Genomic DNA, 26,822 nt, shown 5'->3' with positions numbered 1-26,822 from the left:
GCGACCAGTTGGCCACTGCATTGCGCATGCGCACAGCTCCCAAGCCTGTCGGCGGCCTCTGCATTGCGCGCGCGCGCCCCCCAGCGGCGTGTGGTCGCGGCTAATGGCGCAGCGGCTGGTGGCGGCCGCTCCCCGAGCTGTGGAGATGCCGCGGCGGCCCGGGACCCGGCGGAACGGCCGGGTCTGGCGTCAGAGCCTCCGAAATAGCTCCGCAGGTGAGCGGGGAGGCGCTGCCCGCCGGTTCCGGGAGGCGGGTGACGCCATCGGGGTGCGCCGGCCAGCGCGGGGGACGGGGGCGGGGGTGGATGGTGTTTGGGGGCCAGGATGAGGAGGTGAGAAACGCAGCAAGAGCAGCTTCAGCTCCGTCCCGCTGCCGCCTCGGCTGCCCCTGGTCCTAACCCGTCGCCCTCCGAGCCCCGAGGGCCCTCCACGCTTCTCAGCGGTCCCCACCGCGGGCTCCCTGGGCAACCTCAGCAGGTGCCCGCCTCCTTTTTTGGCTGCAAAGAGCCCAGGTTGAGCGTCTTGCGTTCGAGTCCCGCTCCTCCCGGCACCGCGCTCCGACGCGAGGGCGTTTCTGCCCGGGCTCCACGGATGTTCTTCGGCCTGATCCGCCTCGCAGAGTTGCTCTCCGCACCGGTGGAGATAATGGGCGCGAAAGAGTTTTGTGAATCGTTAGAGTTTCTAATTCAGCCGCCTCTCGTGGAGCCCTGGGGCCTCGGTGCTGCGCCGCACAGACTCTCGCTGAACCCACACCTGGCCTGCAGGTGGGCGCCTTGCAACCTCCTGTCCAAGAGCCGGCCAGCGGCTCCCCGCGCCTTGCAGTTCCTGTCCTGCTCCAGCTCCTCCACTTTTAACTTCTGTGTTGCACCCCTTCCCCTGGCTTAGAATCTGAAATGTTACTCCACGGTTAGGTGGTTTTTTTTTATTGATACACCCCAGAGGGCAGTAATCACATTGATTCTTTTCCCCTAATGCACCTATGTGCAGTTTCTGGGTTTTGATACAAGAAAGATACCTTGATTTCTGATTTTTTTTTTTGGGGGGGGCGGTTATGGTGGCTCTTATTGTGATTGTTTTTACTATATTGGCTTTTGACCTACTGTAGTGAAAAACCTAAATTATCTCTCGTTCTTCCCTGGCTGGGTTACTCAGTTGGGTAGAGCGTTGTCCTGATGCACCAAGGTTGCGGGTACGAACTCCAGTCAAGGCACATATAAGAAGCAGCCACTGAATGTGTAAAGAAGTGGAACAACAAATTGATGTCTCCCTCTTTCGCTCAATTAAAATTTTTTTTAATTGTATCTAGTTCTGTCTTTAACTGATGCAGGTATTAGCAGCTTATGGTAAAAACGAGTTTTCCTCTTTGAGGACTGAAGAAACGGTACACAAGAGGGTTTGCTCTCCTTGGCCTGACAAAAACACTAATCTTTGGTTGATCATATATAAATTATGTAGTATCCTTTGGTTTTTAAGTTTCACATAATTTTAGTCTTAGAATTGTGTTTGTTTTTGAGGCTGCAATAGTTTCAGTTGCCAAAAATGCCTCGGTCAAGAAACGGTGAGTTTTCTTTGACAGCTGCAGCAATAAAAGTATTTTATGTCTTCCTGCAGTAAAGTTCCTGTTGGAATAATTTTTAAAAGGGGTATTTAAGCAGACAAATAAAGGCAGCAAGCTTACCCCTCGGGCTTGATCCCTGTCCCTGCACACCTGTAAGGGCCACTGTGAGCAAATGCAGTCCAGTTCAGAAGCGAATCCTCTTTCCCACCTTCCTTTCAGTGCCTCCAAGGCAGCTGCTTTCAGCCGCTGGTTCTGCCCACATAACTGCTGTCATTTTCCCATTTTCCCAGCGGCTGTTCCAAACCACCCAGAGGTAACTACCTATTATTGGCAGCGCAAGTTTCCCAGGAACCCAGTGCGGCTTCCCCAGTGTCTTCCCCACAGTGTGTGTGTGGGAGGGGGGGGGCGGGGGGTGAACCAGGGAACAGGTGTGTGATGACTCTGATGCCCATGCCTCCCCCCTTGTGCAGCTTCCATATTGAGCCACACTAAGCTCTTACCATTCTGGCTCACACAGCCCCTCCACATCTTCACAGATTCCATACTCAGTAAAGACGGTGAAAGGAAACTCTTTCAGAAGGAAGCTGCCTCTGTTGGGAGGCGTGGGAACAAACCTCTTTTTCTGCACATCCGAGGACCCACCAGGCTGAGCCTCGTATTTGGAAAGCAGAACTGAGACAGTGTAGAAACCGCAGTTAGCTTGGCGCACACCTGCCCTTCACATAGGCAGCCCTGTGCTCAGTCCTGCAGTGCTTGGTGGGGCAGCCTCTTGCTCAGTGAGACTAAGTACCTGGTCTTGCTCACTTAGAGGGTCTGTGAGCTGGAAATGCTTAGCATGTGAATGAGGGCTGAGTCCTCTCCCCGCCCCCCCCGAATGGTTCCGAGGAGGTCACCTGATGCTGCCTAGGGTATCCCAGAAAGAAGTAGACTTGTGCATAGACACCCTTGAGCTCCAAATGCATTTCCAGGTCTTGGCCTGGAACAGCCATTCTTTAGTGGAGAGCCTATTTGGGAATAAAAGGCTGGAGCATCCCAAAACCTCAGTAGTGATCGTTCAGACACCTCGTTGTTTCCTGTGAGTGTAAACATGAGACCTGCTTCCTGCAGAGAAGTCAGTGGGAAGTCACGGTCTCCAGAAGGCGATCCCCATCTCGTGCTGACCACGGCTGGCCTGTTACGGGGCCTCCTGGCCTGTGTTGGTGCATGAGCTCACTGTCTCAGTTTGCATCCCTTCGCTGTGTCCTTGGGTTGCTTTCCAGAGGGCTTTTCTCCCCGATGGCTGGGTACAGAGGCACAGCAGCCTGTGGGCCACTGGGGCTGCGTCTTTATTCTCATCGGCATCTTTCTCCTGTGGTCTCTGCAGCCACGTCGCTGGGTGGTAAGAGTGTTACTGAATGGGCTCTGGATATAAGGCTTCCCTGTGTCGTCAGTAGAAGACTTTCGCTCCTGGTCCTTTTGTGTTTTAGAGCCAGGGTGGGATGTTAGTGCTCTGATGTCTCAAATTCTAATTCCTCTTCTTGAATTAGATCCTGTTTATTAAAATGGAAATAGGTACATACATACCCCAGGTTAAAACTGTCCACGTCAGTAGGAAAACAACCCTTAGATGTATTTGGAGAGTGTTAGCTGTCTCGGGTACAGTTCCGTCTGTGTGGGGAGAACATGTCCGAGGCCCTTGGTAGCTGCTGAGCATCCTGTCAGCACCTCAGCTCTTCTGACTGGGTTTCTCTTCTCTGCTAGGTGGACTGGCTGGGAGTCGTGAACAGTTTATGCGTCTTATTCTTGCCCCTGGTACATCACCCGAGGTGAGGGCTGGGTTCAAGACTGATTCCAGTTGTTTTCATGTAAAGCGTAGCTTTGTATTTTTCAGAGAAATGCCTTTTTTGATTTACCCCCCACAGTAACCCCTGTTCATGTGACATGCATCACTAGCAGCCTTCCAAGCAGACAGGATTGAGTTTGCCAAGTCATATGTGAGGACCACCAAGCGAGGTTTGTGAGGAGAGAAGAATAAAAAGGCAAAAACAAGGGACAAGGACAGAATGTTCTATTTCCGTCTAAAACCTAAGACCCGTGGTTATTGGTCAGGACAGGGGACCCTCCTGTCGTGAGCAGACTCACCTGCAGAACTAGGCTCTGCTTTGCAGGAAGTGGAGTTGGCGAGTGAGGCGGTGGCTGTGGGGAGGGCACCTCACACTGCTCGCACCTCGATTCCACAGAGGTTTGTGTGGTTTAACATCCGCAGCGTTGACACCTTTGAGCGGAACCTGGAGACTGCTCATGTGGATTTGGCATCAAGCCTCCCAACCAGGCGGCAATGGTCTACACCCGTGAGAGTGACGGGAGAGTGACAGGGCTCCAGCACGGGCGCCTGGTTCCGGGCAGAGCGGTGTGGACTGTGCTTTCTTCAAGCGCGTCTGGCGTCTGCTAATAATTTTTTAAAAATATGTTTTATTGATTTTTTACGGGATGGAGAGCTAGAAGCATCGATGAGAGAGAAACATGGATCAGCCGCCTCCTGCACGCTCCCCACTGGGGATGTGCCCGCAACCAAGGTACATGCCCTTGACCGGAATCGAACCTGGGACCCTTCAGTCTGCAGGCCGACGCTCTATCCACTGAGCCACACCGGCTCGGGCGTCTGCTAATAATTTTAATGTCTGTAGTAGGAAAATAGTTCGTTAGCTCTGTTTTCATTGAGGAAAGAAGTGATCCGGTAGGTTAAAAAAGTGGAACACGAGGCTGGGCAGGACGCGCCTGTGAGGAAGCCGTTCTGGGTCTGCTGGGCGTGCTCCCCGCCCCGCCACACGGCCAACCGTAGGCGAAGCCCAGCAGGCCCACGTGGGTGGGATGAAAAGCCTTCAGAATTGGGGGAAGGTTTGGTGCCACGGACAGACTTTGACACTTTTTTGTTGTTGTTAATCTTCACCCAGGGACATTTTCTTCATTGATTTTTAGAACGAGTGTAAAAGAGGGAGGGAAGAAGAGAAGAGATAGAAACATTGATGTGAGAGAGAAACATCCATCAGCTGCCCCTCGCACGTGCCCCTACCAGGATCCAGAGATCAAACCTGCAACCGAGGTACCTGCCCTTGGCCGGGAATTGAACCCGAGATTCTTGGTCTGCTGAGTGACGCTCTAACCACTGAGTAAACCCGGCCAGGGCTATCCCCATTTTTAAAGAAACCCCTCCCTTTTGTGTATCAGAACAGTTCCAGCCGCTCAGTGGTTGAGTGTGGGCCTATGGAGGTCACGGTTCGATTCCCAGTCAGGGCACATACCTGGATTGTGGGCTTGATCCCCGGTGAGGGGCATGTCGGAGGCAGCCGATCAGTGATTCTCTCTCATCATGGATATTTCTATCTCTCCCTCTCCCTTCCGCTCTGAAATCAATAAAAATAAATTATATAAAAAAAGCAGTCCCAGAACTGTTGACTCTCCGTGGCCTGAGGTAGTATTTATGGCCTTTCTTCTGACGAGTGGTTTTCTTGGGTTTTCTAGCTCTTTCTTGCAAAGCCTGGTGCCCACCCTTCTCCTGGTTGGCATCCTCTATGCTGCGAGTAGGGGCGCAATGGGGACTGGGCGTGGCTGATGAGGAAGGGACCTCTTCAGTGCTGGTGAGACCCCGGCCAAGATCCTAAAGAACAGCATCGACATGCGGTTTGCAGATGGAGCTGGTTGCGAAGAATCCAAGGTGGAGATTATGGAGTTTGTGAATTTTCTCAAGAATCCTAAACAGTACCAGGACTTAGGAGCCAAAATTCCAAAGGTATCGATTTCAGAAAATGCAGTACTGCTCCAGCATCACAGAGGTCCCTGTGGTCCAGGGTTGACAGGTAGTTGACAACAGCTTTCTGTGATGCTGATGTATTTTACTAATCACATTAGAGAGTGTAGATAGCATTTGCAGAGTTGAGCAGTGACAGTCTTCTCACCTGATCGACCTGAGAGCACAGTGAGTTATTTTTCCCTGTGAGGCAGTGGAACATACCCCTGTGTGGTGTGTTTATTTTTAACTTAATTGCATGTCTGTGTTGTCTCTCTTCCTGTGAGTTTGGTCCCAGTAGCCGTGATCCTCTGCTGAATGTCCTGCATGAACCATGTGTTGGTGACAGTTTTGTTTCTCTGAATTGAAGTGAGGACTTTGAAGCCATCTGAGTGCAGAATCTATGTTTTCATGAATTTTTCTTACCCATTTATAGTTTTCTCACCTGCCCAATTTTTAAAAATTATTTTTATTGATTTCAGAGAGAAAGGGAGAGAGCTACATAGGTAGAAACATCAATGATGAGAGAGAATCACTGATTGACTGCCTCCTGCATGTCCCCTACTAGGGGGGATCGAGCCTGCAACCCGGGCATGTGCCCTTGGCCGGAATCGAACCTGGGACCTTTTAGTCCACAGGCCAACGCTCTATCCACTGAGCCAAACCGGCTAGGGCTCACCTACCCAATTTGACACATTTCTTTTTTCAGCAATAAGCCTTCAAATTAGGTTTTGAAGAAACAACTTTCTTTACTCCTCTTTTATTAGTTTACATAACATCAACTTAAATAATTAAAACAAGTGCAACTCAAACAGGTTTGGGGTCAGATGCAGCTGCCTCTTTGAAGCCCAGGGCCAGCAGGGGGAACAGGCATGGTGTGGGCTTGGGTGTGGCTCAGGGTGTCCTTTTGAGGAAACTGAGCCTTGGCCATTCGGGCTGTGGGGTCTGTCTGCTGGTGCCTTTTGTGTCATGGACCCTTTGAGGACCGGACAGAAGCTATGAGTCCTTTTTCCAGAAAGAGTTGCATCTCATAAGAAATTGACTCACAGACCTTCAGGTCTTGGGCTCTGGACCAGGCTTCGAGCTCTACTGTGGGCAGTGCCCACCAGAGACCTCTGAGTAGCCCAGCTTCACCCACTTGGGCACCACTGCCAGCCTGAGGGTTAGAGGGCAGGAGGTGACATTTCTCTTTGACAGTTTGGTGAGTGTGAGCTGAAAAGTACGTGGTGTGACAGGCGCACAGGCTGATCAGCAGAGAGAAGCCTACAGCTCGCTGGTCAGTGAGTTTGTCCAGCATGTGAAGACCATTCAGTGGGGAAAGAACAGGCTCTTCAACAAATGGGGCTGGGACAGTCAGATGTTCACACACCAGGAATGAAATTGGACCCTACCACCTTCTATATGTTAACTCACTATGAAGCCTTAGAAGGAAACAAGGGGGGGAAGCTTTATGACCTCTTTTGGTAATGGTTTCCTAGTTAGTATGATGCTGAAAGTATAAGCAAGGAATGAAAAAATAAATTAGACTCCTTCAAAATTAAAATTTTGTGTATCGGCCTAGCCGGTTTGGCTGAGTGGATAGAACGTTGGCCTGCGGACTGAAGGGTCCCGGGTTTGATTCTGGTCAAGGGCATGTACCTTGGTCGCGGGCACATCCCCAGTGGGGAGCATGCAGGAGGCAGCTGATCGATGTTTCTAACTCTCTATCCCTCTCTCTTCCTCTCTGTAAAAAATCAATAAAATACATTAAAAAAAATTTTGTGAATCAGCGGACATTGTCTAGTGAGTGAAAGGCCAGCCGACAGACTGGAAGAAAACGCTCGGAAATCCTGCCTCTGATAAAGGTATGAGATCCAGAATCTGTAAAGAACTGTCACAAGTCAGCACAGTGAAGAGCTCAGTCTGAAATGGGCAGAGGATCGGAGCAGACACTTTTTCACAGATACACAAATGGCCAGAAAGCACGTGGGAAGGCGCTGAGTGCTGTTCGTCACTAGGAAAGTGCAACTCGAGAGCACGGGGAGGTAGCACCTCACACCCACCCGCTGGCTGTAAAGGATGGACAAAAGGGGGAGCTGGCAAGGGTTGGAGACACGCTGTGGGATGTGCAGTAGTGCAGGTGAGGGAAGCAGTGTGGTGGTTCTCCAAAGAGTAGACTAGTCACCATATGACCCAGCAGTTCCTCGGTATCCATACAGATGTTCATGGCAGCATTCGTCAGAACCGCCCACGTGTCCATCAGCGCGTGATGGATGAACCAGATGTATTATACGTGTAATGGGATGTGGATTTTATGTTAAGTAACTCGCACCTTAATAAGATGTTTAACCAGAAAGCTAGTTAAAAACAGTGGTCATGACAAGGTAGTTCCTGTGTCCTTCAGGTGCTCACCTGCTTTCCCTCTGGTCTCTCGGCTGGAGGCTTTCCTGGGATGAAGCCCGCTGGGCACCAGTGGCAGCCGTCTCTCCTTTCCCGGGTCAGGTGCTGATATTCCAATGTTTGCAGTGAAGCAGCCCTGATCGCCGCTCACCACCTGAGTCCTTTTGTGCAACAGAAGCACTTTGAGCAGGCCATTGAGAGGGTCATCGGAGGTGAGCAGATGTCCCTTGGGGGGCCCCCACCCTGGGACGCAGTTCACTTCAGCACACAGAAGCCATGGACTGTTTTCCAAACCAAAATTTGGGACTTTGGGTCCGCCAACAACCTCCATGTTTTTTCTAGAGCTACGTTTAGAATCTCAAAGAGATGGGACCCTCGGGGCACTGGCGTAGAGGCAGATGTGGGTGCTCCGTGTGGTTGAGAGGAACAGGGTTTTCTGGACGCGTCCTGCTGGGACATGCTCTGTGAGCAGCTGTGCTGTGTGCTGCATGTGCGAGTGTGTACGTGTGCGTGCAGGGTCACCGCCTGGCTTTCCATCCTCAGCTCAGCTGCTTGGGAAACTAGTCAGTTGGTTGAAGGTGTCCAGAGTGCCTTCCCAAGGATGGACATCAGGTGTCCACATGGCGAGCAGCTGTCCATGGTCAGGTCAGCAGGCTGGTGTCGCTGATCTGTCCTTGTTGAACTTTTTACTAACGTGTGACATGTTTAGAGAAGCACGTAGAGAAATTCATGCAAGAGTAGGCCTTCCTTCCCCCAGATGCTGGCACCTGGGCTTCCCTCCCGGCCCCGGCTTTGTCTGGAAGGAAGTCTGGTCTAATTAGCATATTACGCGTTTATTATTATAGATTGGCAGTTGAGGTGTTCAGAGCCTGGAGCGTAGCGCCTCTTCCCGGGGTTGCGGGCCCAGCGCCTGGTACCCCTACTGCTGCACCCTCCCTCTCCTCTCTGGGCCATCGCGCCCGCCCCCTCCCCATGAGCTCTGTTGTCAGCTCCTGGGCCTGTGCACAGGACACCTGGCCAGGAACCTTCCAGTGGCTCAGGGTTTGAGGAACCACCTGCCATGCACTTGGTGCCTGTTCTCTGGGCCCTTGATTCACAGGTGAATAAAATGGCTGGGGTTTCAGCCTCATGGTGGCCTCTGCTCACAAGTGGGGCCATCCCTGCTGGCTGGCTCCCTGTGAAGACCTGCTGCTCTGGGCCTAGAGCTCCTGGAAACCTGCTCTTGGCTGGGGGAGGCTCACACAGGAGGGCCAGGCCTCTGTGGGGGCAGGATCTTCACTGTAATGACTAAAGGTCCAGGGCACTTGTCACTGACGGGTGATCCAAATAAGCCACCCTGAGTGCAGCACAGCAGGCCCCAGGGGCTTAGGCTGGAGAAAACGGAGCCCCCTGGCTCGCACCCTCCCCGCACTGCACTGTGGGACGGCTACAAAGGAAGAGACGGTGGTTGGGCCTTAGGGCTTAGGACGGGTGATGTTTTAATGCCACTACTGTAATTAGCTCCGCAGCAGCAGGAAGGATGGATGTGTGTGGGGGGAGACCCGGGGTGGTGGTGCAGGCAGGCCACCCTTACAGGATTGGGTTTTAAGGGGCATTCTTGACTGTGCCTGGTCAGTCAATGTCCCCGTGCTGTTGTTGATCACGTGGCAGGAGAGGGAGTCTCCTGCCCCTACGTGGAAGGCAACCACCTGCATTTCTCAGGCCAATTTGCCTGGGGGACCTTCCTCCAGCCAAGCACAGTGGGCCCATTGCCCAGGGCTCCTATGGAGGAGCACATTTCAGTGGGGTGTCAGTGGGGAACAGATCAGGGCAGGTTTCCGTGGGAACAAAAAGCAAGCTCACACATTTATTTTCAAACCAATCTTGGACTTGCAATCAGACCGGAAGCCTGTCCTGTCCTTTAGCACATAAAAAGCAGTGTTGGGAGCAGCTGAGCCTGGTGGCCTGATTTGGGGGCCAGGGGCTGTGCCCACGTTCTCCCACACCTCCAACCCCTTGGGCCAGGATGTGCATCGACAGGGTATGGGGCCGCATGGGCAAGGGACTGGAAGAATGTGGCCCACCCCCAAGCAGTCTGAGGCATCGTGCCGTATTTGGTGTGCTGAGCTAAGGAGGGTGGGCCCGCTGTCTTGCAGGGACCAGGACGAGCAGGGTCTTAGGGCCTGGGAGGAACCCCATTGCTGGCATTGCTCCCTGGGTGGCTGGAAGGGGACAGGATTGAAATAAAGGTGGAAATGTTCAGGATTGACTCTTCCACCCACGTATTTGGCTAGACCCCAGGGCCTTTGCAGAGCGGCAGTCATCTGCTCAGATGCCCCCGTCACCCAGCATCCACTCGGGAACCTTGTGACAGATGAGAGCACCAGTCCTGTGGACAGAAGGTTCCAGAAGGCCCAGTCCACTCCTGTCTCATCCCCGGGCATTGTCAGCCCTGATCCAGGGACCAGGAAGGAATTGGACATCAGGCCACTGGGCTGTGCTTGTGCTGGGTGCCTTGAGACCCTGACCTGGAGCCATGTGGGGTGGGCAGAGTGTCCACGGAGCCGCAACATCACATTTCCTCTGCCTGGGTCCCGGGGCTGCCTGGCCTAGTTCTCCTTGGGCCTCTCCACAGTGAGAAACGTGTCCACAATCGCTGGCTGCCGCTCAGGGTCGCCGAGGTGCTGCTTCTCGCGGTTCTGCTCTGCCCTGGCCCGAGTCCAGGATGGGGACCGCAGACAGCCGGCCCGGGGCAGTGGGTGCAGGCCTGGTGGGAACACGGGTAGGGTCAGCATGGCCTGGGGTCCTGCGTCTCTCCTGAAGATACCGGGCTGGGCCCTGTGTGCTTCCCAACACAGTGTCGGCCACACATTGGGATCCCCTGGGCACTTAGAAAATGTGAGTGCCAGCAACGAGGACGTGTGGGCCTGAACCCCCGACCCCGGGCCCCGCCTGCATGTGGTTTGAGCAGGGAGAGAGGAATGTCCCTGGTCCCACTCACCCCACTGGCTGCCTTGCCGTTTCTGAGGCTTTTGGGGTCTTGGGCCCAGGACAACGCTTCCTTGGGAACCAAAGTGGACACCACGTCAGGCTGCGCTGAGGTGGGGCCAGGTTGGGTGAATGGCACCTCCTCTGTGTTCAGCTTAACTTGTGACTTTTTTAGATTGTTTTTTTTTTTAATCCTTACCTGAGGACATTCTCATTCATTTTAGAGGGGAAGGGAGAGAGAGAAACATTGATCAGCTGTCTCTCCCACCCGCCCCAACCAGGCTGGGGATCGAACTCGCAACCTAGGTATGTACCCTGATCAGGAAGCAAACGGTGACCCTTTGGTGTGCTGGACGGTGCTCCAGGCAACTGAGCTCCAACCAACAGGGCTTAACTAGTGAGCCATTTAGTAAATGCTTCCTTCAGTGGGTCTGTGCCTTTGGCCTTTGGTTGTGTTTGAAAAGCAGAACTGAGGAGGGGTAGCAGGAACAGGAGGCACATGGATATGTAGAAGGCAGAAATGTTGAATAAAATGGTGCTGTGGTGGCAAATACGTAAACGCAATTGAGATAAGCTTATTTTTAAAAACGGATTTCGGGAAGCAGTGTTTAGTGGTCTCGGGCCCCAGGACCTCCCCCAATGCCCATCGTGTGCCAGTGCCAGCCTCACCTGCTGGTGATTCACCCGTCAGGTTCTCATCATCGGAGTCAGCAAAGACCTCGGCCAGTTCCTGGTCGGACATGTCGGTCAGCTCGGTGAGGTCCAGGAGGTCAAAGTGCACCTCGAGGGAGGACACACTGCTGAGTGGCTCTGGGAGCAGGGGGCGTGTCACTGGCGCAGTCGTCCGTGGGGCCCCCTGCCCCCACGAGGCCCAGGGGAGACCCAGAGCTCTGGGTAAAGCCCAGCACGGCCCCCAACTCTGCTCCCCACACTCAGGACCAAACGCCTTCTGGGGAGCCCTACTTATAGATGCTACAGCTGAGGCCCAGCGAGCCAAAAGTTTGAAAAGCTCAGTGCTCGCCACACTGGGGGAGTGTTTGGACAGGATGTGGCCCCTGGTCCCCACTCCCCATAGGTCACAGGTCCCCATGGAACATGCCAGGCAGCTCCCCTGTACTTACGCCTCCGTTCTGTGACCTGCAGGAGCCCTGGTGCTGGTATTGGGACTCCCACCTCCTCCTGCTCAGCCACAGGCAAGTGGCCGCTGTCCCCTGTCCCAAGGGCCGGGGCATCCAGGGCAGCCAGAGGCACCTCAATCTCCTTAACTATTTCTGCAAAAGACAGAATGCTTTACCCGCAGGACACAGGCAGGAGGACTTGCGAAGTTGCCTGATGGGTGCTGGGCAGTGAGCAGGGTGCTCAGGGTTGCCTCGGGCCAGGACCCCAGACGAGGTGGGGGCTTCTCTGAGGAGGCTCCTCGTTTTCCATATTTAAGTTTGTTGTGAGGTGAGGGCAGGAGGCCCCTTGAGAGCGGTGCTTGGTGGAGGTGGGACCGCAGGAACACAGGCTCCCACACGTTCCCCTGGGACCCCACAGCCGAGCAGGTAGACTCCAGGGCCGACCCGGGGGCCCCCAGCAGGGCTCTGCGATGCCTCGGGTGGATGCCAGAGTCAGAGTGGATGAAGCCCCAGGAGCAGCTGCGGCCGTCGCGACGAGGGGCCCCACTGGGGCTCTCGGTGCCAACAGCTGCTTGTGAGGGTGGGCCTGTCCTCCCCACTGTGGTCAGCAGCCTGGACGCCACCATGTGGGACATGTGGGTCTGGAGGGTCCCGGCTTACAGCTGCAGAGCTGGGCGGTGCGCCTGACCTCGGGACGGGTACCACCTGTCCTGGATGGGGCTGAGGGAAGGCGTACCTGCTGCCCGCGGGCGGCCTGTCCAGCTTTGCACCCTGCTGCCCTCACGTGGGCAGGCCAGGCTGGACAGGCTCGAGATTCGGTTTCTACCTCTGGTGCCTCAGGAGTGTGGCTTCTGAGCATCCTTAGAGGGTAGAGTTACACCCACCCCTGTCCTGGCCCCCACAGCCTGGCAAGGACACCTTCCCGCCCAGAGGGCACGAGAGATGAGATTCGGATCCTGCTCTGTGCTGGGGGTGTTGGGCCAAGGGAGCCCTTGGGGGCCTTGGTCTGCAGGACACTTTGCTTTGTGTCCTCAAGGGGAGGGTGGCACCGGGTGTAAGTGTCCTGGGCCTGTCACACTGAGACACTTCCACACCTGGCCTGTGGGGGGTGACTGGGCTGGAGCCTCTGGCATGATAACTAGTGACAATGCCTCTTGGTTTTCAGACTTGCTCTGTGCCAGGCACTGCCCAGTGCTCTGCTCTCTAACTGGATGTCACAACCAGCCATGAGGGCGGAGCGCTGAGCGCTGTGCTTTAGAGAGTGGCTCAGCTCCCTGCAGGCACCACACGGGGGACCATGGAGTCTGAGCTCTCAGCCTCCATTCCCAGGTCATGGTGCAGGGCTGGGAGCAGGGGCGGAGGAGGGAGGAGACTCCTGCCTGTGCCCGCAGGGAAGCTGGAATATGTTTCCTGGGCCCGCCCCAGGCGGAAGTGGACTTCTGAACGATGGAAGGATAGAGGCAGGGGTCTGCTCACAGCTGCCCTGTCCCTCAGTTGCTGGGTGGGGCCCTCTTCTAGCAAGAAAGCATCCATTCATTCATTCTTCAACCCAACAAAGGTTTCCTGAGTGCACACTCTGTGCCGGGGCCATAGCATGAACCAAGTGGATGATCCCACCCTCGAGGACAGGCAGTTCTGTTGGGGGCAGGGGTCTGAAGGTGGGCCGGAGCTGCGTCACATCTGAGGGACAGGGCAAGGCCCAGGGGACAGGGGTGGGGTACATCCCGTAGATGCTGACTGCTACTCTGAGGGAGCGAGCTGTGCAGTGCTGGAGGGTCTGCGCTGAGAGGGGCACCCGCTAGTTGCACCTTTAAGGGACGCAGTCCAGGTGGGAAGGATGAAGACGACAGGGGCTAAGATGGGGGCTGGGGGGACCCAGCAGGACCTCAACCAAAGAGCACACTCCTGGCCCATCTAGCAGGGAAGGGGGGACTGGGAGCACCCACGTGCCTCTTTACAGAGAGAGGGAGGCAGGAGCTCGGACAGCCCCTGGGACAGACTCCACAAGCACCGTGGCCTGCGGCACTGACTGTAAGGAGCACATTTTACAAAATTCCAACATCCCAGAAACAGCAAAGTGTCTGTGTGCTGTGGAGTCAATGGCATATAGTGTGTGTCTGGTCTTTTGAGTCATTTTCATCGCCTTTTGGCAGTGCTTGGTCTCTGTAAATCCTGGTGCCCTAATCTGTCTCAAAGCTGTGGGGAAGAAGATGTAGCTTCTGCCATCGAGGACACTGGTCCTGGGCTAGAAGAATGTGAGGGAAAGGGAGGTGAAGAGTCGATGTGCCACTGCAGATGCCAGGGACAGAGCAGCTCAGGAAGGTCAGGCTTGATCTTGTCAGGTAAAGCATGTGGCCATGATGCAAGACAGTCCAGCTGTTAAGTGCGGAGTCACCGCACAGTCCAGCCATTCCACTCTGACGCTCAAACCCGAGAGAACCAAAGCACATGTGCACACAAACACTACGCAAATGTTCACAGCAGCACTGAGCGTCACAAAAGGCAAAAGTGAAAGCAAACCCAGATGTCCATCAGTGGATGACGGATACACAGAATGGGGTCCATCCATCACTGGATACTACTCAGCCACAGAAAGGAACGGCGCTCTGACACCGGCTATAACGTGGATGAACCTTGAAGACATGGTGAGTGCAAGAAGCCAGACACAAAAAGGCCACATATTATGGCACCATTTATGCAGATGTCCGGAGCAGGCAAATCCATAGAGTAGAAAAGTAAATCAGAGAAGACAGAGTAGATTGGTGGGTGGGGTGTGTGTGGAATGTGGAGTAACTGCTGGTGTGTACAGGGTTTCTTTCCCGAAAAGCTAAAAGTAGATGTTGGTGATGGTTGTACAACTTTGTGAATACAGATGCTCCCTAACTTATGATGGGGTTATACCCTGATAAACTTGTCGTAAGTTGAAAATATTTTAAGTGTCCCTAGCCAGTGTGGCTCATTGGGTAGACATCAGCCTGTGGACTGAAGGGTCCTGGGTTTGATTCTGGTCAGGGGCATGTACCTCAGTTGCAGGCTCCTGGCCCTGGTCGGGGGCATGTGGGAGGCAACCAATTGATGTGTCTCTCTCACATGGGTGATTCCTACCTTCCACTCTCTCTAAAAATCAATGGAAAAAATATCCTCGGGTGAGGATTGAAAAAGAAAAGAAAGTATTGTAATTAAAAAATGCATGTAAGACTCCTAATGTACTGAGCATCGTAGCTTAGTCCAGACACCTCAAATGTGCTCAGAAGACCATGTACATTAGCCGACAGCTGCCCAGCACCACAAGAGACAGTAGCGTATCGCTACTCTGGAAAAGACCAAAACTGAACATTCAAAGTTACAGTTTCCACTGGATGCTTATCACTGATTGCCATCGTAAAGTAAAAAAATCATTAAGTTGAACCATCTTAAGTTCAACTTAAGTACTAACAATACTAAATTGGAAACTGTAAAAGGCTGAATTTTAGGACATGTGACTTATATCTCAATTTTTGAAATCGTCAATGGAAACAAAGGTGATTTTTGGCTGGCATTAAAGAGCAAAGCCAGGATGACTTAGGACATGAACCATATGCTGTACACCTACTTACTGTGTGCCAGGCATCTGGCTCAGAGGCTGGTCTGGGTGTGAGCTCCAGGATCTGGGCTTGCCCTAGTGCACGGTAGGTGCACCATAAATGTTTGTGGAATGACTGAGCCCAAAAACCCGTATATATATATATATGTGTCTAAGCGACCATTACGACCAGTTGACTGAATGACTAGTCAACCAGTTGCTATGACACGCACTGACCACCAGGGGGCAGATGCTCAATGCAGGAGCTGCCCCCTGGTGGTCAGGGCCCTCCCACAGCCATCCTCCTGCAGCTGGCCCACCTCCCGTGGTCTCTCCCCCCAGGACTGGACGAGATGGCCCCGATCGCCGGCCAGGCTGAGACCCCATCTGTGCACGAATCCATGCACCGGGCCTCTAGTAGTTAATAAGAGGCTCTCTGATCGATCAGTCTGATCTCTGGAGGACAAAGGGACACATGTCCCACAGGTCAGACCCACTGCTCTTCCTGGGGCACAGCAGAGCAGGGAGCGCCCTGGCAGGCGTGGGCAGGGTGGTTGCCAGCTTGATGGAGCCACAAGCGGGGGTCATGCAAGCCAGGGCTGAGGCCAGCAGATGTTTCTGATGCCCAGGACAAACCCTGTGGGGAGACTGAAGTTGGGGTGCCACAGTCTGCCCCCTCCCCCAGGCCTGATTGCTAATGTGAGTAGAGTAGATAGGGTTACCTTGTGCTATGCCGCTGACCTATTTTCCAGCACAACTGTGCTGAGAACGGCCCAAATTTCAAGTGCCCTTCTGTGTGTCCAGGGCCTTGCACCAGCATCAACGAGGAGGCCCTCTGTGCGCACCCACGAGCAAACGCAGTAATGAAATGATTAAAAGAATGTCATAAAGAAGGCTGCAGCGAGGGAGAGATGTCACAGAAGTGGGGCACCGGCACCCTATTTCCCCAGCCCTGGTCCCTAGACTCAGTGCCCCTCCTCCTCACCCCGTCCAGGCTCAGCCTCTCTCTTTCCCTGTGGGTGGGGTAGTTTTCCAGAGTCGACAGTTGAGGTCCTTCAGGAAGTACACTACCCACCACAGCCCCTAATCTTTTCAACTCTGATCTGCACTCTTGGATGATTCAGATATTAATTCATTTAAGTCCAAGATGAGATGAGTGATGCTCTATAAACACCTTATCTTTTCGAGATAATTGCAGAGACAGTTGTGGGTGAAATACTGTGTCTGGATTTGCTACCAATGACTGCTGAAGGGAGGGGCTTGGTGGGGTCTGGGTGAGCAGCAGGAGGTGGCAGTCAGGGCTTTCCCACAGTTTTCTCTCCTTTTGTGTGTGCTCTACACTCTCCAAAGTAAAGTTTACAGAAGTTAGTGAACTGAGAGGATGACAGTCACAGCACCCACATGTGACCTACCTGGTGAGACCCCACGGAGTGGACACACCAGCCGCGTGCAGCCAGCCCAGCCCCCCCCCCCGCCCCCCCCCCCCCCCCCGCACAGAACAGGCCCTGTAAACACGTCTGTGCACCGATGACTTAATCTTGGGCTTCCAGTAGCTGAGACTCCAAGACTGAAGGGTGGCCAGGCTCCTCTGCCCCCGCCCCGAAGGCCCGGAGGCTCTGCCCTCACCTCGCAGCCCTTGCTCTCAAGCTGCCCCTGGGAAGTGTGTATGTGTGTGTGTGTGTGGGGGGGGGCTGTCAGTTGTGAGAAAAGGCTGGATCCCTCCCAGAAGTGACAAAACAAAGGACCCGGCACCGCGAGCCCCTGGTGTGCGGTGCTTGCAGGGAGGGTAACGGGCCAGGCCACCCTCTGGCATGGACCTGCCCAACAAGGGCTGCAGACGAGCACGGACCCACGGCTCCGGGACACTTCCGGGCCAGCAGTTTGGTTCCAGGGGAGGCCGCTTGCGCCGCGGGGGACCCCCAGCGGATCCCTGTGTGGTCAGGGAGGGGCTCCTGGAATGGGACCTCCAGGGAACAAATGCACCCCGGCCTGGTCAGGCGGTCTGGAGCTCTGCGTTTGCATCCTGGCTCCCAGGCGGATGAACGGCACCCACAAATCCTTTCTGAACGGGCTTGGGAGGGGGTTCCCCAGTTTTTCTCTCATTCCGTCAGGACAGCGGACCGGCTGGAGGAGGGTCCCTCCGTCCACACCTGCCCGCCCAGACGCGTGGTCCCTGGGGCTCGCACAGGCCCCACCCCCCCACCCCCCGCAGGCAGCACCCCTCCCAGACCCCCTCTGGGCCCAGGGGCTGCAGGGTCCCCGCTGCGCCCCGGCAGCCGCTGCTGGAGCGAACAAAGCAGACACTGCCGAGGCGCTGCGCCCCCCGGGACCCCAAACTCCGGCCGGCGCGCCCCACCCCCTGACTCCCGGACCCACGGCTCGGCTGGGAGGGGTTGGGGGAAACTCTGGTCCCCCACCCAGAAGCAGGCAGGCGCGGCTGCCCGAGCGCCAAGGACCGGGGGACAGGACGGGTCTGGGGGCCCTGCCGATCGCGGAGGAGCCCCATCCCGGGCGGCCGGACCCGGCGCGGCTAGAGGTCTTCGCGGCCCGGCTGCTGCGTCCCCGGGACAAGGGGTGCGGCTGCTGCGGGGAAGCGCGGCTTGGGGTCCTGGGGCTGGGGCCGCACTCACCTCCCGGGCGGGCGCCCTCCAGAGGCTCCATGCAGCCGCGGCCTCACGGACCAGGCGGCCCTGCAGCGGCGGCGGCGGCGACTCGGCCCGGCTCCCGGCTCCCGGCGCAGCGCATCGGGCAGCAGCCGGGGGGCCGCTGCGGCGGGGAGGAGCCCGCGGGGCGGGGCACGCAGCTGCTCCGGGGCCCCTGCCACCCCATCCTCCCTCAGCCCCGCGCACAGGTGCGGCCCCGCCCGGCCCGCGCGCGCCCCCTGTCGGACCCGGGCCCGCGGACCCTCCCGCACCTGACCGCGCCCTCCCAGCCCCGCGCGCACACTCGTCCCGCAGCTGCGCTGAATTCCGTTCATTGCTCACCCCCAGATATTTATGGGGCGCCAGCTACGACCCCGCGCTTCGCGCAAGGAGAGGCAGACGTGGGGCCGACACCCTAGGACTGTGGATGTGGTCCCTGTTATAAAGAATCCCGGGGTGGGGGGAGGGGGGCGATGCTGGAGGGGTCGTGGGTGGGGGATGGGAGATAAGGAGGCGTTGGCCTCCGGGGGGCGGGGGGGGGGCGGGGGTGCTCCCGGGGATGGAGGCAGGCCGGCTCGCTGAAAGCAGAGATTGGTTAGCTCAAGTCCCACCTCCAAACGCAGACTGCGGCGCTGGGACCTCACACAAGCCCTTGGGGCACAGCCTCTCATTAACTCTCCCAGTGACCTAAGAACACAGTACCCTCGCTTTTCAGGGGAAAAAACTCAGTGGAGAGGGTAAGTAACCTGACAAGACTGCAAAGCCAGGGGCCTGAATCCAAGCCCAAGGTCTGCACTTTTACAAAAACAAACCAAACCAAAGAAAAGCTTCGGGGAGAAAGGGTTTGTTCCCAGCTGAGAGCGGAAAATGCTCGCAGAGGAGGGAGGTGGGTCTGAACTTGGGGCTTCCAGGCAAATCACCCACTCAAAGGCAGGGCAGTGCATGCAACTCCAGCTCCCCAAAACCTCACTGCACAGCCCAGCTCCTGCCGCCCAGAGCCCAAGGCCTTGGAGACACTGGCAGTCAGTGATCCAGGCTGTTAAAAACCCTTTGCAACCATGTAATGACCCACTGGAACTAACCCTTGTAGTTTGTAAGCCACTGACTGGTCTCTGTGCCCCCCAAGAGGCAGAGAATTTGGCGTCTCAGGTACAAAGCTGAGCCACGGGGGTGGTGTGGGCATTGGTTGCTCAAAGTCAGCTGGGGTGGCAGATTGCAGTTTTCTCAGAATGGTCCAGGCAATATTTTTCATTCCACACGTCTTCTAGAACCTCCTACTCTAATCAAGACTCTCCCCATCTTACTCCTCCTGCTTGAAGCATGGCCAGTAGCATGCGTCTGCAGGATGCTCTGTGGCTTCCAAGGCTGGGTCAGAAGGAGGACCTCCGAAAGCTCCACTGGAGCCCAGCCACCCGGTGAGGAAGCCCAAGCCACTCGGGAGGTCACGTGTTTCCTTTACGCCCATCCCCTGTGGGATGGTATGTGGAGCCAGGAGCTGCACTCTCTCCATGTAGTCCTTGCTAAGTGGCAGATTCATGAGCAAAACAGATATGTCACTATATTAAGCCACTGCGTTTTGGGTATAACTTGTTATGCAGCCACAGTAACTGTAACAGTAAGTGCATAATAATTCCTGCTTGAGAGATGAATAAATGTATACAGAGAGAGTCTTTTCAAAGGCTTCCAGAGACCAGTATATATTTTTAACTTGTTTCCTTTTTTTGGTTAGTCTTCACTGGAGGATATTTTTCCATCGATTTCAGAGAGAGTGGAAGGGAGGGAGGAGAGAGAGAGAGAGAGAGAGAGAGAGAGAGAGAGACATCAATGTGAGAGACCCACATCAATTGGTTGCCTCCCAGGCACGTACCCATGACCAGTATCAAACCAATGACCCTTTGATTCTCAGGCTACGCTCTACCCACTGAGCAACCGACCAGGGCTTTTAACTTTTTATTAAGAACATTTTCAAACCAAAGTAGAGAGAATAACACAATTATCCAGCGTGTACCCATCACACGATTCAGTGATTACCAGCTCTTGACTGATCTTGTTTTTTTAACTCTTTAAAAAAATCTTTATTGTTGAGGGTATTACAGATGCCCCCCCTTTCCCCTTATTGCCCCCTCCACCTGGTTCCCGCCCCACCCCAGGCCTTCACCCCTCTATTGTCTCTGTCCATAGGTAATGTATATATGCATATAAGATCTTTGGTTAATCTCTTCCCAATCCCCCCCCCCCCCCCCGTTCTCTCTGGGACTCTGTGAATCCATGCTGATGTGACAAATGAACACCCTGTCTGGTTATCCTGAGCTAACCTTCCTATTCTTGCCCTTTTTACTGAAAGGAATTATTGTTAATGTATTTATTTAACTCTGAGCCAGACTTCTAAAGGAAAATACAGTCAGCATGAGGCACCTAGCATATGGATCTGTAAAGTAAATGCTAATTAATAATAATTACTGCACTGTGTTACCCAGCTGCATTGTTTTGCCTGACAATTCCCTCAAGGAGGCCTGGCCTTGGGGGAGGAGGCTCCTATCAGGCCAGTGGTGTCTGGCACAGGGGCCTTGGCTGCCCAGGCACAGTGGCAGGACTGGACCTCACAAAGGCCTCAGGGCCTGCTATAAATAAATCACAGCTCAGTGCAAGCTAGCTCAATGCAGCCCTTTCAACTGGCTGCTCCACTCCAAGAACAATCAGGGCTTGGCTGTGCAAACAGGAAGCCCCTCCGGTTCTTCACTGTGGTTCTCAGATCCCTGACACTGGATGGTGTCTGAAGCCCAGGGAGCAAAGAAGGCATCTCCCTCCAAGGCAGGGACAGACAGATCCAAGCCTTTCTTCATGGCTCACCCTGTGTTCCTGATGCAACTCTGCAGGGGAAGATTGTGGACTCTTTATCCCCAAACAGATGAAAAAACCTGCTGCCAAACCATGAGTTAGGAGGATGCTAAATTGAGAGTGCAGGAAATAAAGACCATAAATGGTGTGTAAAGATGGGCACCAGCTTATGACAAACACTCAGCCTTCTGGGTGACACAGAGTGATACATGCAGGTAACAGTGTAGTGTCAGGCATCGGAAATTCCTTCAGAAACTGTAACATGGTTAGGAAAGGAAGGGATATCTCACTTTTTCTGCCCATCTGGAGTCTTCCGGCAGAGTTTCTAGTTTTTCCTCACGGATGAGGGGGGGAGGAGGGCACAGGGTGCTACAGAAGAGGCTTCTTCAGGCTGAGCCGTTTACTTCTGTGAAGGGGACACTTGGTGATTTCTAAACTTTGGAGCTTTCTTACATTTTTTTATTCAGATGGTTTGTGGAAACCTGGCTATTTTGCATCCTCACCAGACCAGCAGGGAAGGAATCTTCAGAGGTGGACAGGGTGAGGTCAGGCTCACGGGAAGAGTCTCAGCCCAAATTTTGAATCTAATTTGGATAATTCCTCCCTCCCTCCTTCATTAAAGGCATTTTTATCAAGCACCGATATGTGCTTTTCTAGGCATTGTAGGTTAAAGTGGACGAAACAGCGGGCGAGGGCGGCAGTGTAGACGTATATCCAGCAACGGAAACGCGTTTCGCTGTCGGGGAGATCACGGGTGTGGATGATGCCCAGCTGCAGACAAAACCTACCAACTTCCGCAACACTGGACTGGGCCCAGCGCGCGTTGGTAGGGACGCGCTCCCACCGTTGCCAGGCCTTGTGGCTGCGTGCGGAGTCTCGCGAGGATCTTCGATACTTCTCGCGAGACCGCCCAGCGGTTGCTGGGAGACAACGCAGCCTCTGCGGAGTGTGAGCTTTTGTCGGCGGGTCGCGGCGGTCGCTGCGGGTCCGGACGCCGGGAGCCATGGTGAGGACGACGCGGAGCCGGCCTCCGGGAGCCGGCCCTGCGCGCAGAGACCCCGAGGGATGCCCTACCTGGACCGGAAGGCTCAGCCCGTCATAGCCTTGGGCTCTCCCAGGGGCCTGGGGCACACGTGTCCCCAAACAGGACAGTGGGGCGCAGGGGATAACCTAGGACCCCCAGTCTCCGGGATGGAGAAACCAGGGCGCCAGGGCGGTTGCAGGTCCCTGTACACACGGGGTCCTGGGCAGAATGTCCATCTTCATGGACGCCCAGGGCAAGGCCAGCGGTGCAGAACTGCTGGTTCCTCGGAGAGGCTGGGAGCAGTCAGACCTCATCTGTCTCTCTCACGTGACAGGGCCGTCCGCTGTCCCCACCGCCGCCCCAACCCATAGAGGCGTTGTGGGTAGCGCAGTTCCCAGGCAGATGCATGGGGCAGGTAGCTGGTGGAGAGGAGTCTGGTGGGGAGCCGCTGCATTTGGCTGTGAATGTCCCAGAAGCTAAGGGTGAGGGACCTCTGATGGCGGACTTCTTGGAGTAGAGGGATTAATTAGTACATTAGGAGGGAAGGTGTCAGTGGATGGGTGTTTGAATATCAACTGGATGAAGGCCACCAAAATACTTCTCCTTGTTACTAGCTTTAGGGACATGATATTCTTTTTGTTTCTCTATGTTTATAAGACTTCCACATAATTGTTTTGTAATCAGAGAGATATAGACACAAAAGTGTTACAGACACATATAGACACACACAAGTGTGGGCCACAGACAGTTGAGAGAAGTGAGGGCAGAGGATAAGGACTTGGAAATTCAGTGTCTGCTCAGGAAGGGAGTGGCCTGGAAGGTTCTGTCATCTGGTCAAAGCCAGTAAAGGAGGCGTGACGGCTGAGCAGGTCCCGTGGGGAACCACGTAGGGCCCCTCGGTGGGTGGGTGCTGTCGTCCCCCAGACCAGGTTCTCGGAGGAGTTTCGTATTTGGAACAAAGACAGTCTCATATTATCGTCCTGATCATTGCTATCAAGGCATTTCTGCCAACACATGTCGAAAGTTTCTTGCGTGATTCTCTGTGGTGGTTGCCAAACAGCCAACGCGGTCACATCTGACGCTGGTATTGGGGCTCTCCCTTTTGAGGCCCAGTGCATTTTGCATCCACACCAAGGCAGTCTCTGCCATGTATTAAGGAGCGGATTTGGTCCAGTTTCCTTCACTTAATCTCTGAGGGGAAAAAATGTTCTCTTCTGAAAAGGAAGATTTCTCCTTCTTGCTGCTCCAAAGGTGTCAGCAGAGAATGTGCGTGTGGTTAAGGGTGGGAGCTTAGGGTAGAGTGATGTGCTGCAGGGGGGTGGGCACAAGACAGTGAGCAGGACAGGGAGGCTCCAGTCAGGTACTCCTCACCCCCCCAAATGCCCAGGAGGGGATCCGAGCCAACCTGAAAGGGAAGCCATTACCCAACGCCTCCCTCCCTTACCCAGGCCTCTCTTTTTAACCACAGGCGCCCAAAAAGAAAGGGAGGGGCAAAGGCACCCCGGTTGTGGACGGGCTGGCTCCGGAGGACATGACCAAGGAGCAGGTGAGCGGGCTGGCCCTGTGCATTGGTCTAGTCCTGGGCGGAGTGGGTGGGTGCTTTTCCGTCTCATCCCTCTGGCTGTTTGTCTGCATGAACCTCTGTCAGACCAGTGCACCCCTCATCCTGCCCTCTGCTCTGTGCCCACCTCCCCCATTCTGGCTCCTGCAGCTCTGTTCAAACCAGCATATCCTTCCCCATCTCCATAATCCCCGTCAGCTCCAAAGCTCTCAGGCACAGTACTGAATAACTTTTTTATAGGGTGGTAAGAATTTGGAAGCAAATTTTTTTTTCTGGTATAAAAGCCGTTTTTCATTTTTTTTGTATTCCCTTTCAGTTTTACCCCTTCATGCATCTGACGCTACGGAGCTGTTTTCATAGTACATGCATTATCGTCTTCTTGTTTATTTACCATGAAACGTTAGGAATTATTGTATCCACGTGTCCTTGTTGATGAAGGCAGGGGCTAGATAACATAACTGTGTAATGACAATTTTAACTAAAAGGCCCCTGAAAACTGCAGCACATGGCAAACCACGAGAGGAAACTGGTGCACACTCCAGCCTCCGTGTTCTGACGACGGGACTGCCTGTGTGCATCTGCCACGGACCTGCGGGGTCTGTGTCAACTGGTGTTGCTGTCAGAACCCTGACTGTCTTTGCTTAGTTTTAAGATAAAGTAAATACAAAGCAGACTAACGGAGTCATATGAGCTGAAGCTGGATGTTGAGCAAGGGCCCTTGATGGTAAGAGGGACTTTGTTTTACAGCCGGTCCTTAAATAACGTAGCGTTACAACGTTGATGAGACGCCAGGGGAACTTAGCTCTTGTGTCACTTAGCCAATGGTAACATTGGTCTCCTTACGCGTCATTTGTCTTCACAGCTTCAGGACCTGTTGGTGACATTAAGTGAGAACTGGCCCTGCAGGAAAACCGGTTGAAGCAGAGGGTGGTGGGGCCAGTCTGTGTTCTGGAGAGCTCACTGGCTGCACACTGCATCGCCCCAGTAGTTGAGCTGTTTCTTACCTCCCCGTGTACTTCTGGTCCCTGTGGAGACAGCCCTGACCTGCAGTGGTGTGTCTGCAATGGCATGGACACCTCGGCAGCGTCTGGTGCCAAGGCCAGGGCCCAGGGTCCAGGTGGCAGTGAGAGCCAGGCAGCTGCAGACAGGCCCCTGAACAGCCTCCTTTTGTGCGTCCAACTCCGGGGCTATTTTCTAATTTTTTAATACAGACTGTTACTGATTTCAGAGAGGAAGGTGGAGGGAGAGGAGAGGGAGAAACATCAGTGACGAGAGAGAATCATCAATTGGCTGCCTCCTGCACGTCTACAGTGGGATTGAGCCTGCAACCTGGGGCCTGTACCTTGACCTAAAATCAAAGTGACCTCCTGGTTCATTGGTCGACGCTCAACCACTGAGCCACATCTGCTGGGCTATTTTCTGATTTTTTTAAGAGAAGCTGGAAATGTGCATGTTTCTAAGGAATGTATTTATTGAGTCATGGCAAGCTCTAACTGTGAGACAGTCACAGTGGGTGGGAGCCTGTCACCCTCTGCGTGGCACCAAAGGCCATGACATGGGGATGTCGTCTGCGGAGGCCTGAGCCAGATGCACTGTGTTTTACCTCCTTTCAGCTCTGAAGGATTTTTAGATGAGAGCGGCCCCTCCCTCTCGCTTGCCTTTCTCCTCCATGTGCCCCTCGGGTGGGTGGGCCCTGCTGCGTCCTTCACAGTCTGCTCGGCCTGCAGGTGGAGGGGCACATCGGCCGCATCCGTGAGGAGCTGGACCGAGAGCGGGAGGAGCGCAACTACTTCCAGCTGGAGCGGGACAAGATCCACACCTTCTGGGAGATCACCCGGAGGCAGCTGGAGGAGAAGAAGGCCGAGCTGCGGAACAAAGACCGGGAGATGGAGGAGGCCGAGGAGCGGCACCAGGTGGAGATCAAGGTGAGTGGGGCCGCCCGCCTGTCCCGCTGGGGTCACTCCTGCAGTGTTGGTCAGGGGGAGAGGCATTTCATCTCCTTGTTCTGGGTTTACAGCCCTTTGTTTGTGTCTTTCACCCTGGGAACCTAAAGGTATTCTTTGTAAAAGATGATGTGCATATCGGCAAACATGGGTGTGCAGGAGTGTTTGTGGGTGAGCATGTGTGTGCAGGTGTGTGTGTGTGTGTGTGTGTGTGTGTGTGTGTGCCGGTGAGCAAGTGGTCGTTCTCCCGCCGCAGGTCTACAAGCAGAAGGTGAAGCACCTGCTGTACGAGCATCAGAACAACCTGACGGAGATGAAGGCTGAGGGCACCGTGGCCATGAAGCTGGCCCAGAAGGAGCACCGCACGCAGGAGGGCACGCTGCGCAAGGACATGCGGGCACTGAAGGTGGAGCTCAAGGAGCAGGAGCTGGCCAACGAGGTGGTGGTGAAGAACCTGCGGCTGGTGGGTACATCCATGGGCAGCTGGGTGTTGAACAGCAACTGGGAATTCACATTTTTTGTTTAAAAACTCCCGCATTTTGGCAATTAATTGAAATATTTTTTAAAAACGTTCAGCTAGGCAGATCCGCTTTGGTGTCCAGTACAGAATTCTGTCTCCGACTTGAGCAACAAACTGACATGAGGAAAACCAGTCAGGGTTCCTCTGCATGTGCTTCTGACACCTGACACCCAGCTGTGCTCCCAGACTGTCTGTCAGGTGCATTGGGAAACATACAGTCATTGAAGTGTCCAGCACCCCAGTCCACAGGCACATGGCAGCTTGTCATACAAGCTGGGCCCATGGGCACCTGACTGCCTTTTGAGAGCTTTTGGTCAATTCTGAGCGAGGATGGTGGGGGTGCCTGGAAGGTGCCAGGCCTCGTTCTGATCTCTGGGAGGACTGATAAAATGCCTTTCCACATGTGGCACGTGGTCTGCAAAGGAGAAACTACACACAACAGAGAAGGCAAAATCATGTGTCAGATCCGCACAGCACATCCCTCACCTATAAGGAAGGACAGAGTGAGTGGGGCAATGGGAATGAGAGTGGGTTGCATTTTCCTACATGGAGTTCTGGGAATGGCTCACTGAGAAGGTGACATTTGGGTAAAGGCAGTAAGATCTGATCCAGGCTGGGGAGACCAGGCCAGGAGAAGAGGTAGGGGATGAGCCGCATGAAGGCCAGAGGAACAAGTAGGTCCTAGCTCGTTGGCCTCAGAAACCATGGGGAGGCCCAGGCTTGGGCCCTGGCTGAGTCGGGCCTGTGGGGCATTTGGGCAGAGAGAGTGCATCTGACTTTGGTTTTCAGAGGCTCCTCCTGGCGGCAGGTTGAGAAGACTTTGTCAGCACATTTGTCTCCTGTGAAGGGAGCCAGGCTCCACTGGATCTGGAAAACACAGAAACTACAGAGTTTGCAGCCAAGGCTGAGGGTGTGAAAGAGTTGGACCCCCAAGAAAGGCCCCA

The 26,822-nt window shown here is 54.6% G+C and overlaps 2 protein-coding genes across 5 annotated transcripts in view; one reads left to right on the top strand and one right to left on the bottom strand.

The window, feature by feature from the left end:
- Positions 1-14: 14 nt before the first annotated feature.
- The window catches only part of GAS8 (growth arrest specific 8), a 37,534-nt gene continuing 10,726 nt past the window's right edge, over positions 15-26,822 (top strand). The window contains exons 1-4 of one of the 3 annotated variants that reach the window (XM_036303365.1): positions 15-215; positions 23,323-23,400; positions 25,143-25,340; positions 25,615-25,821. In XM_036303365.1, coding sequence (XP_036159258.1) covers positions 23,386-23,400; positions 25,143-25,340; positions 25,615-25,821 — 420 coding nt within the window. In that variant the 5' untranslated portion in view covers positions 15-215; positions 23,323-23,385. Of the gene's footprint in view, positions 216-21,496; positions 21,837-23,322; positions 23,401-25,142; positions 25,341-25,614; positions 25,822-26,822 lie in introns of those variants that run through there. The other 2 variants (XR_004966746.1, XM_036303364.1) reach the window with 2 other exon arrangements.
- On the bottom strand, positions 9,151-18,202 carry DBNDD1 (dysbindin domain containing 1). Of its 2 annotated transcripts, none has more exons than XM_036303384.1 (4): positions 17,981-18,202; positions 11,792-11,941; positions 11,340-11,451; positions 9,151-10,449 (listed from the first exon to the last, which is right to left on the bottom strand). In XM_036303384.1, exons 2-4 carry the CDS (start codon positions 11,900-11,902, stop codon positions 10,292-10,294), a joined length of 381 nt encoding a protein of 126 aa, XP_036159277.1. In that variant the 5' UTR covers positions 11,903-11,941; positions 17,981-18,202; the 3' UTR covers positions 9,151-10,291. The 2 variants fall into 2 exon arrangements, with proteins under 2 accessions (XP_036159277.1, XP_036159275.1); XM_036303382.1 differs by having other exon boundaries at positions 11,340-11,480; positions 17,981-18,191.

Source organism: Myotis myotis, unplaced genomic scaffold, assembly GCF_014108235.1.
Source record: "Myotis myotis isolate mMyoMyo1 unplaced genomic scaffold, mMyoMyo1.p scaffold_m19_p_37, whole genome shotgun sequence".
Lineage (NCBI taxonomy): Eukaryota > Metazoa > Chordata > Mammalia > Chiroptera > Vespertilionidae > Myotis > Myotis myotis.
Note: the sequence above shows the minus strand (reverse complement) of the source record. Positions and strands in the feature narration are given on the sequence as shown.

Bases quoted from the DNA above. Each gene is read 5' to 3' on its own strand.
- DBNDD1 (XM_036303382.1), bottom strand. From the start codon at position 18,011: ATGGAGCCTCTGGAGGGCGCCCGCCCGGGAG. The intron at 11,481-11,791 runs GTAAGTACAGGG...CCCTGCTCCCAG, and splicing joins GCAGGTCACAGAACGGAGGC to AGCCACTCAGCAGTGTGTCC. The intron at 10,450-11,339 runs GTGAGGCTGGCA...TGTTCCCACCAG, and splicing joins GACGGGTGAATCACCAGCAG to GCCTGCACCCACTGCCCCGG.